This window comes from Aplidium turbinatum, chromosome 11 (assembly GCF_918807975.1).
Source record: "Aplidium turbinatum chromosome 11, kaAplTurb1.1, whole genome shotgun sequence".
NCBI classification, from domain to species: Eukaryota; Metazoa; Chordata; class Ascidiacea; order Aplousobranchia; family Polyclinidae; genus Aplidium; species Aplidium turbinatum.
The window spans coordinates 12,622,191-12,632,894 of NC_137482.1; the positions used below are offsets into that span (position 1 = coordinate 12,622,191).

A 10,704-nucleotide genomic window follows, 5' to 3' on the forward strand; every position below is an offset into this window, starting at 1 on the left:
AATCTCTTTGAAAAGATATTGCGCGAGCTTGGAGAATTCTTCACAATTATCACTATGATTGGTGTCATACCTACCAATTCATGCGTGATTTACTTCACAAATCAAATAAGGTTGTTGTGTCCATGTTACCGAAAGTGCAATAAATAGTTTCACGAGCAGAACATCTGTTGGATGTACAGCTACACAAGTTGTTTCAGTCTCCCTTTGTTGTGTAAGTCTTTGACCGTCGTCCCGCCACCAACGTACTGCTCATCAATGAACACGTATGGAACAGTTTTAACTTCAGTTAGTTTTGCCAGCTCTGCCTGAAAAAAATAAGTTCTTTCACTTATCAAAGCCTGCATCATCATCTGTTCAGACGTACCAGGACACCATTAATACAGTTAATCCAAACATCTCTGTCTCATCAAACTACACAGTTCGAGTCTCAATAATTTGTCGAAATTCTCTTTTGTACCATAAAGCAGCTTTCTTACCTGAATTTCTCGGCTATCCTCTCGGTGATCGAGTTCAATAACATAAGGCTGCTGAGCTCCAGCATCATCCAACGCTTTTTTCGCCATGTCGCAGAAAGGACAATAGGATTTAGAAAAAACTGCAACGCGATTGGCAGAGACTATCGACCTGACTAAAAAGCTTGCAGCAGAACTAGCAGTCATTGTACAACGTTTTGTTCCTAGAAATACATTCATCAGTCACGGTAGTGTACTGCAACTTACATTGAAAAAGAACACTTAAAACGTTCTTTGCGATTTACATGTGTAACGATGAAAAGTATTACGGTACAAAGTAAATCATTTTACACAAACGGACAAAAACATTGAATTATAAAGTAAAAAGTACTCACAAATTCGATTAAAACAAGCATGTAAATGCGTACCGTATTGTTTTAGCTGTCAAGTAGGCTACGAAGCAGATGCACTGCAATACCGTATTATAGGCGACTATTGCTTATAGGGTTGCTTTCAGAACAGATGGTCAAGGTGTGACAAACAAAAACTTTTTGAGTATTATTACACCAGTCGCGTACGGTGACCATTTTTTGAGTGTTCACTTTTTTTCAGCAGTCTCTTAGATCATACGAAAATAAACTGATCAATGTGATATGATATAAACTTATAAAGAGTCACTGCGCAAATCAACCGTTTAATACTTTCCGAAAAAAGTGAACACCCAAAGAAAATGGTCACCGTATGCCACTGTTACACAGCATCTATCTATCACCACCCAATTGCTATTACCAAAATTTAAACTTCTTGTGACATTTTGCCCCACATTGTTGCCTAAAAATAATCATACACAAAACTAAAGCAAAGAATGTACTCTTGCTCACCATTAAGTGTCGCGAGTACGACACGGTTTGGGGTTACAATAAGCACTCTATACGATACAGGGAAGGGTAGTGTTTCACTCATAGTGATGTTTACAAGGCAAGTAATCGGAATATTTAAAGAGAAATTTCCTTGTGAGAAGTGTAAAGTGCTCCCTCCTTTGTGAACGGTTTCATGGAGCTGCGTTGATTGACGTGTTTTACAAATACGCAGTCGCCTACAATACTTGTTAGTCGGTCTTTTTACATACGTTGTTGAATATTTTTCAAAAATGTCAATAGGCCAACGCAATCAAGGGGTCTATGGAATTTAGGTGCTCTCTATATGCTGAAAGTGTAGACTCAGATTGTTGCATGTACACGGTGATGGCTACGGCACGGTCTAAGTATCTTGAGTGGTCTGTCTAGCAGTGCAAAACAAAATATCCGGGCCTATTATGAGGATGGTTAAGGGTTAAGGCTAAAATACAAGCTTGCTGAATTAAACTAAAAGTGTTGTAATCTGTAAACAATGAGAGCTTGGTCTAACACTCTTTTGAGATTTTGGCAAAAAATTAAATTTTTATATTGCCAACTCATAGGTACGTAGCATGCAGCAACATAACGAATCTGGTCAACTGGAACGTTTTTATGCATACATTTTACGCAGTGAAACTCAAAATTTACATATCGCATTACTTTTTGTTCTGATACCATTTACACACTTTCATGTGGAAAGCATTGTTATTAGATCTACCTATTGCGTGAGATAAGTACTTGTTTATACAGTAAATAAAATATACCCTGCTTCGCACAACAACTATGATGCAAAAAAAACTCACTTTCCTCGAAATAGGGCCTAAATAATCATGTGACAAAGTAAATACAACACCTAAATCGACCGGTGTCGTCTGCCTGGCTTGTGCCTTAATACCAAGGTAGCAGAACACGAGAAAGTTCGGAACACCTGATGTTGCTTTAACCTTTAAAGCATCTTCAAAAGAGTTCACTAAACTATCGAAAAAATTTAATGCATTGCCGTTTATTTGATTAATACCTTTAAGGCTAGTTAACATTACACAAAAGCATGCTATGGAATGCACAACAGGGTAAACCACAGAAATGAATTGAAGTACGGTACGGTATAACAATCAAAAGTATATTTGTAGTAAGTAATTTTACTTTAAACTGTCAAGATGTATGTTCTTGGGAACCATTCCACAAAATTAAGTTGTAAATTTTCATGCACACTCTGTAATAACTGAAATTGTCAGCTTAAGCCTAGTTGATAATGACCACAAAACATACAATTTCATATGCAATGCCCTTGATCACAACCAGAATTTTATTTAAATCATGAAATAAGGTATGCTACAGTTAGCCAGTTTGTAAACTAGCTAACGTGCAGTAGTAGTCCACATTAAATACCAATAAAGTTTCTCTCAAATATACAGCACAAAACTTTCACATGAATATTTTGCTTAATTACAAACATAATTCCTTTTCTTGGCAAGGGTTGAGACCATCCGATCAATGCCTGAAAGTATTGTACCTTGATTCACCACAGGGCATACAGCTGTGACTAGGCAAGAAACAAAAAGGTTTGGTATTTCATAACTGAGCATGCAAGTGTCTCTCTTTATGTTTCTTAAAAAATTCTTTTGAATTACATTCCTGACTCAACTTTACGCTCATCCCAATAAGCATCCAATGTTTGAAAGCTTACAGTGGACATTGCATCATATACAGCAGATGCAAAGGCAGTGTTTTCATTCGCATGTTTTTCCAACAAATTACACATTTCAAACATATAAGAATCTATTGTTTCAACCGAAGGCAATTTCTGTGTAGTTGGCAATGGAATGTGTGAAAACGCACCATGTAACAACTCTTTAAAATACTGTAGTTTGGAATCTAAATTTATATTTTTTTCTTCTTGTATTTTAGTTTCAGTTTCCAACTTTACAATAGCGTTCTTTAAATTATCAATATGTGCTTCCATTAAACTGTTATGTTGCTCGTATTCAGCGTTTGTACGATTGAACTGATGTAATTCACTTTCTTTCGCTTTATTATAATCAAGAAAGGACTCAGTAAAAATTGGATCTTCAAACTTAGTTGCAGTTACTTTTTTAGTTCCAGATTCAACAGACACATCTTTGTGTTGGGTTAAATTTATTTGATAGGACTTTTTTACAAAATTTTTATATGTTTCGCTTTGCTGGTAAGTCTTAAGTTCTTTCAGATAAAACTCTTTTTGTTTTTCTGCTTGATCTAAGTATACTGATTTTAGATCATTAGACATCGAGCTCCATTCTTCACCAAGTAACTTCGTTATTTCAGCAAATGACATTGATGGGTTTTCTTTTGCTAAAGATTCTCTTCGTTCATTCATAAATCTCACATACCCATTTACAGGTTTTTTAGGAGCATTCTCATCTTTCAACAACTTTTTTCCACGCTTCTTACCCTTAGGCCAACCTCTCTTTTTTTGACCAGCATTGTCAGCATTATCACACATAACTAGGCTACAGTGTAAGTATGAAGATTTAATTTAAATTTCTTAAAGTGAATACCCTGAAAGCACATGTTGCAGCAACCTTAGAAATGTGCCACACAATAACCTGCTCTAATTAATGCTACAATAATACAAAACATTAGAACATTTATTCCTTAGTTGTGGTTTTTCAATAATTTATATGCTTTGAACTGCTATTTTACCAACTAAGTTAAGGGTCACAGAATTTTTTTAGAAGTTTAAAGGGGTAACAGACAAAAAGGTTTGAAAGCTCTGATACATATGACAAGTGTCACATAGTTTTGTATCTGCTGCAAGTCAATCAATCAGTTTATTTATTTTTCACAAACATAAAAAGCATACAAAACATCCAATAATCTGTTTTGTGTCATATGACAAGGAGACTGCGAAAAGACCGTGGTCAACCTTTGGATTATAGTTGGGGTGGTTAGACTGCCTTGGAGGTTCGGTTATATCTGGTTATTATGCAACTAATTTATGAAAATATTCTTTTCGCATTTGCAAAAGAATGATATAAGACTGTGATAGTTGTCACAAAATACAAACACAACAACTTACCTAAGCAAATAATTATTACAGAAGTTCCACCACAACGATAAATAACCGAAATAATTAAAACATTTATCTCAAAAACACTTTTGTAGAAATTAGGCCCTTCTTGAAATCACATTTTCAATTGTCACGACCAAATTTAACAATTTTCAAAAGGAATGCGTCTATTTTTTTCCAAATAGAATATATTTTTTTCCAAACAGGTATAATGATCAATGAAGACTTTGAGTTGTTCTATTTTTAACTACAATTGTATCAAGCAAAGCATTAATAATGCTACTGTGTCAGGCGCGGATTTGTGGGGGGGGCCCGGGCCCCCCCGAAAGTTTGTGAAAAATTGTATGTTTTCGCATCAAATGGTTTGATATGCTTCTAAACAGCTGATATTAGTCCCTCGGCATCACAATTGATGAAAATGGTTGTTTTAATGTCTATTTTCTAGCATATCGTATATGTCGTAGTATCATTGTTCATATCTGTTTAGCTTTTTCTTTCTTTTTAATTGATTTTCAAATTTTCTGGCCCCCCCGAAAAAAACTCTTAGATTCGCGCCTGTACTGTGTAGTAACAGTTATTGTGCTATGTAGGCTACTACACCGGTAAATCATCACCAATAATGCACTGCGTTGCTGCAAATTGTAAATGTCCACAAAACTCACTCGTCTCGTTTCCTTGTCTCAGCAAACTTTTCTTTGAGTGAGGTAAATGTTGCCAAATGCCACCAGAGTAAAAATTTATACAAAATTTGTTACCTTCCTATGCCTCACTAACTTATATTGTATTGTATTCTGGTCCAGTACACATGGTACTACAGAGATTGCTTTACTAATTACTAATCGGTGGAACGAGTTACTACAGTGTAGTGTAGAAAGATATCTATGGTAGTACAGTGTAGTAACTCTTTCCACCGATTGGCAGACATCTTTTTTTTTTAAATATGAAAAGGATCTACAAATAATGGCATTTTTTTCAATTTTTTTCTCCAAGCCAAAGCATGAATAAAAGAGAGAAGGATAGTAAACTTTTAATTCGTCTGTTGCGAAAATAGTATGATACAATTATAAACATTACAAATAAAACAGCACCATAGCAATCTAGATACCACAACAGACAGGAAGCAGCGAAAGACTATATCAGTCATCGAGTCAGCTGGTTCACAGTTCTTAATGTGACAAATGTCAAGCATTGACAAGTTACGTTTACATTATTTTTCTCGTTTCCCTTTTCTTGTTGCCAAATTCATGTATTCACTTTACGGTTCCCTACATGTTTGTGCAAGCAATAAACAATAAAATTGAATTGAAAGAAATTAAAAAAGTGGCAAGCTTCCTGAACGTTTTACTTTTTACTTATTTTTCTGTTTAAGGAGACGACATCGGGGGTATGATACCCCACTAAACATCGTCTCAACCCCCTCTAAATACCTACGGTATTGTCAGTGTTGCCGGATTGTTTATTGTAAATAGTATTTATTCTATTAAAGTCGATTCAAAATAGTAGAAAACTCTTGTTTGTAAAACAAACAAAAAACAGTACAAAATCAACGGAATTAACGATATCACATTTTGCAACTGCTAAATTCTTTTCGCAACCGGGAAGCAACACTAGCCCAGTTTTGGGGCAAAACTCGCGAATCTGGCAATCTTAAAAAACGTTCAGGTCTTGTCACTTGTCAGGCTTGCCAGATTGGCCTTTTTTAGAGGTAGTTGGCCCAAAAAAAAATTGTTTGGCCCCTTGGCCCTTTGTTTTCAATATTTGGCTCTTTTTGGAAGCAGTTGGCACATACTATCAAACTAGCTATTTAAATAAATGTCTTTCGGAAATTGAGACTGAAAAGTGTTATTACGATTTTTTAGACAGTGTTTAGCTGACAATATTTATGCCAATGCCAAAGATTCGAGTGGAAACACTGTAGAAGATGAAGATTTAGATTTTAGAATTGTTCTTGTTGAATGTAGACTGCTGTGTTGTTGTAATGTTGTAACGTTATTGACGTTATTATATTTTATTAGCAACGTTATTAACATTATTCAACAATTTGGCTCTTTTTTACCCAGTTTTCCTTTTTTCGACATTGTTTGGCTTTTTTTCTCAAAAGCTGTCTGACAACCCTGTCACTTGTCAGACGTCAAAAATTGGCAAACATTTTTATAGGTTGTCCGAGTCCGACCATAGTTTTAACCCAAACTGTAATCCTCAATCTCAAAACTGGTCCAATTAGAACTAACAACGCTGACAATGTTAGGCAAAAGGCGACTATGCCTGACACTGGGCAATTGGAGGTACCACCATTCGGTATCATGCAAGACTAAGCTGTTAAGCATTTATGGAGCTGGTATACAAGTCCCCCCCCCCTCCCTGGCAAAGTGGCAACTCATGACAAAGAGGAATTGACCAAAACTTGTGGATTGAAGTGTGTGAACAGTACCGTAAAGCAAAGGTAAAGTAGTTTCACCCTATAATATGTTTGGTTGAATCCTGTCTTTGTCATGAGTTACCGTACCAAGGGGGGGGGGGTGGGACTTATATACCAGCTCCGCATTTATATACTATTGTAGTGCAGCAAACATTTGTTTTTGTTATCTATATGTCTTGCTGTGGTGTGCATGGGCTGTATCCAAGGGGGGGTGATCACCCTTCCACTTATTGGAATGACTAAGACGACTTTAGCCCTCTGCCTAAAAATGACCCCCTCGAATTCTAAAAGTGGATAGAGCCTCTGGTGGTGCGTTATTAACTATGGTAACCGAACCTGTGTCAATGCTTAAAAATTTTGAAAGTACTTGAAATATGTCGGCTGGATAACCGAGTGGTGAGAACGTCTGCACGACATTCGAAAGGACGTGGGTTCGACAACGCTTCAGAGCATGCGGCTGTGTCTCAGCAAAGACACTTAATGGCAAGCCAAAATAAGGAGAGCAGCTGACTCGAAGACTACGGTATATGTCAGTTCGCTGCTTCCTGTCTGTTGTATCGCATCATAGCTGTGATCGCAGTGTACTGTAACTGTATTTTATCCCAATGGGCGCAAATAAAAACATGATTAATATAGTATAGCCTACTGTGTAAACCTAGAATTTACATATTAAAACAGGTTTGTTTCAATCCAAACATGTAGCCTACATTGTACTAATGCCTTGCAAAACATAAAGATTTTCTTGTTTCAATCTCATGTTCAAATTGAAACTTTACAAATAGAAAAAAGCTTTGAATTTATAATGATATGTTTTTCTAAGATGTTTTATTAAATGAGATATGAGTCAATATAAAGGAAATGTGTCAAAATTGAATAATCCTGCTACAAACCCTTGCATTGCGGAGCAGTTAGAATCATTGTCTTGCATGAAAGTCAACTTGTACAAAAAAGATAAGTGCATCACAGAGTTTGTAAACTATCAAGACTGTAAAACATTTTGGGGTGAAGTTAGTAAAAAACGTGTAATTCAAGGAATCACACCTTCTCTTCCATTGGAAGAAGATCGCAAGCAAATAATTGATTTTCTTGGTGACAAACTACCATACATTCCTTTGTAAAAAGTATTCTCCTCAGTAAATATGGATGTGGAGGATATTCCACTCATTTATGGACTTGAACTTCCTGCGCGTTGTATGTGCACTCAAGTCGCAGAGACCAATGTAACTAGATTCCTTGTTGCAACACAATCATTAAAACAAGACAATCAGATTCATTTGATTTCTTTTGATGATGAAAATAATCAACTTGAGAAGTCTGTGTTTACACACACAAGTGGAGAGGTATTTTGCAAAAATGAATGATTTATTAAACTAGTTTCTAAGTTAGCTTTTTTAATATTTTAGTTTTTTTTGATTATTACAGGGTGGTCAAACCAAGTGTAGACTTATATTTATTGAAATAGCAGTACATCCAAGCAGGAAAAAAATTACACATATAAAGAAAAATACAAAGAAAAGTATAAATAGCCTAAACAAAATGTACTGTTATTTTTCAATATATTATATCCTCTCTTTGCCTTCACCAAACACCTTGGTCTGTTGTTCACTTGACTGCATGAGGCACGCAGCCACCAGTTGTTTGGACAGATGAAAAGTTATGCACTGTCCAGGCTGTGCATAATCATCAGAATGACCGTATTTATGCAAAGAATAAAGAAGATATCCAACTGAATTAAAGGCTGGTGTTCCGGAGACAGAAACCAGCCTCTGTGATGGCTTGGGGTGGGGTAACTTCAACTGATGAAAAAACTCCCCTCTTCTCCATTGAAGAGGGAATAATAGTTAATCAACCTGTTGATTTCAATATGTCGAAGGAGCAATTGATTTCTTGGATCAATGCAACTTTTGGAGGAGACAGAGTAACTCTTTAAGAAGATGGGGCTTTGTCCCACACAGCAAATCTTGTCCAGAACTAGGGTAAAGAGAATATGGCAGGGTTTTGGCCAAAGAAATTATGGCCATCCTCTCCTGTTTTAAACCCTATGGACTTTGCAATATGGAGTATCTTGGAGAGTGAAGCCTGTTTTTCAAATCATTCAAGCGTTACAGCTCTGAAGTCAAAATTGCGCAATGGAAAAAATATCATCAGGCACCATACGTGCCTCATGCAGTCAAGTGCACAACAGACTAAGGTGTTTGGTGAAGGCAAAGGGAGGATATATTGAATAATAAGAGTGCATTTTGTTTATTTATACTTTTCTTTGTATTTGTCTTCATATGTGCAGTTTTTTCCTGTTTGGATGTACTGTTATTTCAATAAACATTTGTCTACACTTTGTTTGATCACCCTGTAGATAACATTTAAATTGTTTTTGTGATTACCGGTGTATATTTTATATTTTTCTTCAATGTAAATTTTTTTTTTAATCTTTTTTGTATCAGTGTCATTCTTGAAATGTAATTTTTGCAATGGAAATGCACTAATATACTTTCTGCCACTATTATATGCAAGCATTTTTCATAATGAACTTGCAAAGCAAAACATAATATTCATTATCATTTTGCTTAAATTGTTTATTTTGTGAAAAAACATCGATTCTACTTTCAGGTGTGGCATATTTCATCAAGTTACAATGATCCTTCAGTTTTTGCCACTTGCTACAACAAGTATTATGATGGTGACATACATTCCGGTTGCAAGCTGTGGAAGTTACCTCCAGAAGAGAGTTCACAAAGTGGTTTATCACAAACGAGTTCTTCTGACCATATTAATCATCAAAATTTGAGCAGTATTGAAGAAGTAGCTGACTTTGACTTGACTGAAGTTAAAAATATTTCCCATATCTTATGGAAACCTTCAGAAAGCGACTCGCAGGTGATGAGTCTCGGAGAGGGAGCAATGAATCTTTGGGATTTGTCTGGCACTGTGCCCAATCTAGTAACGACCTATCAATTGCCTGAGAAGAAGGGTTACCCGGGTACAATCACCAATGGAAAGTGGAATCCTCATCACGGAGCAAAGCAATTTGCTGTGGCATCTGGTGTTAATGTTTTATCATGGGATGTAAGGGCAAATGAACCTTCATTTCACATTGAAAACGCTCATGGGCAGCTTGTACGTGACATAGATTTTAATCCAAATAAGCAATACTACATGGCCACGTGTGGGGATGATTGCTTGGTGAAATTTTGGGACATTAGGGAACCATCTGAACCAGTTTCAATGATCAAAGGTGAGCACTCGCATTGGGTTTGGGCTGCTCGTTTCAATCCTTTTCACGATCAATTGGTTCTTAGCTGTGGAAGTGACAGTCGGGTTGTGCTTTATAACAAAACTTCGATATCCTCTGAACCGTTTGGTCACCTTGTGGATGACGATGATAGCGATGCGGAAAATAGCAATGAGGAAGTGAAAGAGCCCGTGAAAGATGGCTTGGTTGCTGTTTATGAAGAACATGAAGACAGCGTTTATTGTGTTGAATGGAGTGCAGCCGATCCATGGTCCTTTGCATCATTAAGTTACGACGGACGAGTGGTTATTAATAAAGTTCCCAAAAAGGTGAAATTCGACATTTTATTGTAACTGTAGGCTATTGATAAATGATATTTCAACTGTAAGAAATATATTATGTTGTTTTTGTGCTACGTAAAAATTATCAGGTGTTTGTACATCAAGTTGAAAGTTGTGATTACCGTATGTTATAGTTAGACAGCAGTTTATCCCAGACAGAAAACCAGTTCTTTTTTTCGTTGATTTGCTGTTTCGGATAACTCCAAGCAAGATTTTATATTTATTCAGTACATATTGAAATTACGTATCAAGATAACATCATTGTTGAAGCATTCACCTTCTGGCTAGTGCTTGTCAGTGAAACAGATATAACCGATT

General features: G+C 36.1%; 3 protein-coding genes across 3 annotated transcripts; 1 reads left to right on the forward strand and 2 right to left on the reverse strand.

Annotated features, from left to right (window-relative positions):
• Positions 1 to 151: 151 nt before the first annotated feature.
• Positions 152 to 2,968, reverse strand: LOC145780065 (uncharacterized). The gene is made up of 2 exons (XM_082591777.1): positions 477 to 2,968; positions 152 to 305 (listed from the first exon to the last, which is right to left on the reverse strand). Exons 1-2 carry the CDS (start codon positions 690 to 692, stop codon positions 180 to 182), a joined length of 342 nt encoding a protein of 113 aa, XP_082447903.1. The 5' UTR covers positions 693 to 2,968; the 3' UTR covers positions 152 to 179.
• LOC145780064 (high mobility group protein 20A-like) lies at positions 2,968 to 3,881 on the reverse strand. The gene has a single exon (XM_082591776.1). The coding sequence runs from the start codon at positions 3,828 to 3,830 to the stop codon at positions 2,976 to 2,978; it is 855 nt and encodes a 284-aa protein (XP_082447902.1). The 5' UTR covers positions 3,831 to 3,881; the 3' UTR covers positions 2,968 to 2,975.
• A 3,935-nt stretch (positions 3,882 to 7,816) lies between these two features.
• Positions 7,817 to 10,491, forward strand: LOC145779416 (EARP-interacting protein homolog). The gene is made up of 2 exons (XM_082591001.1): positions 7,817 to 8,156; positions 9,424 to 10,491. The coding sequence occupies exons 1-2, from the start codon at positions 7,956 to 7,958 to the stop codon at positions 10,396 to 10,398; spliced, it is 1,176 nt and encodes a 391-aa protein (XP_082447127.1). The 5' UTR covers positions 7,817 to 7,955; the 3' UTR covers positions 10,399 to 10,491.
• The last annotated feature ends 213 nt before the right edge of the window (positions 10,492 to 10,704 follow it).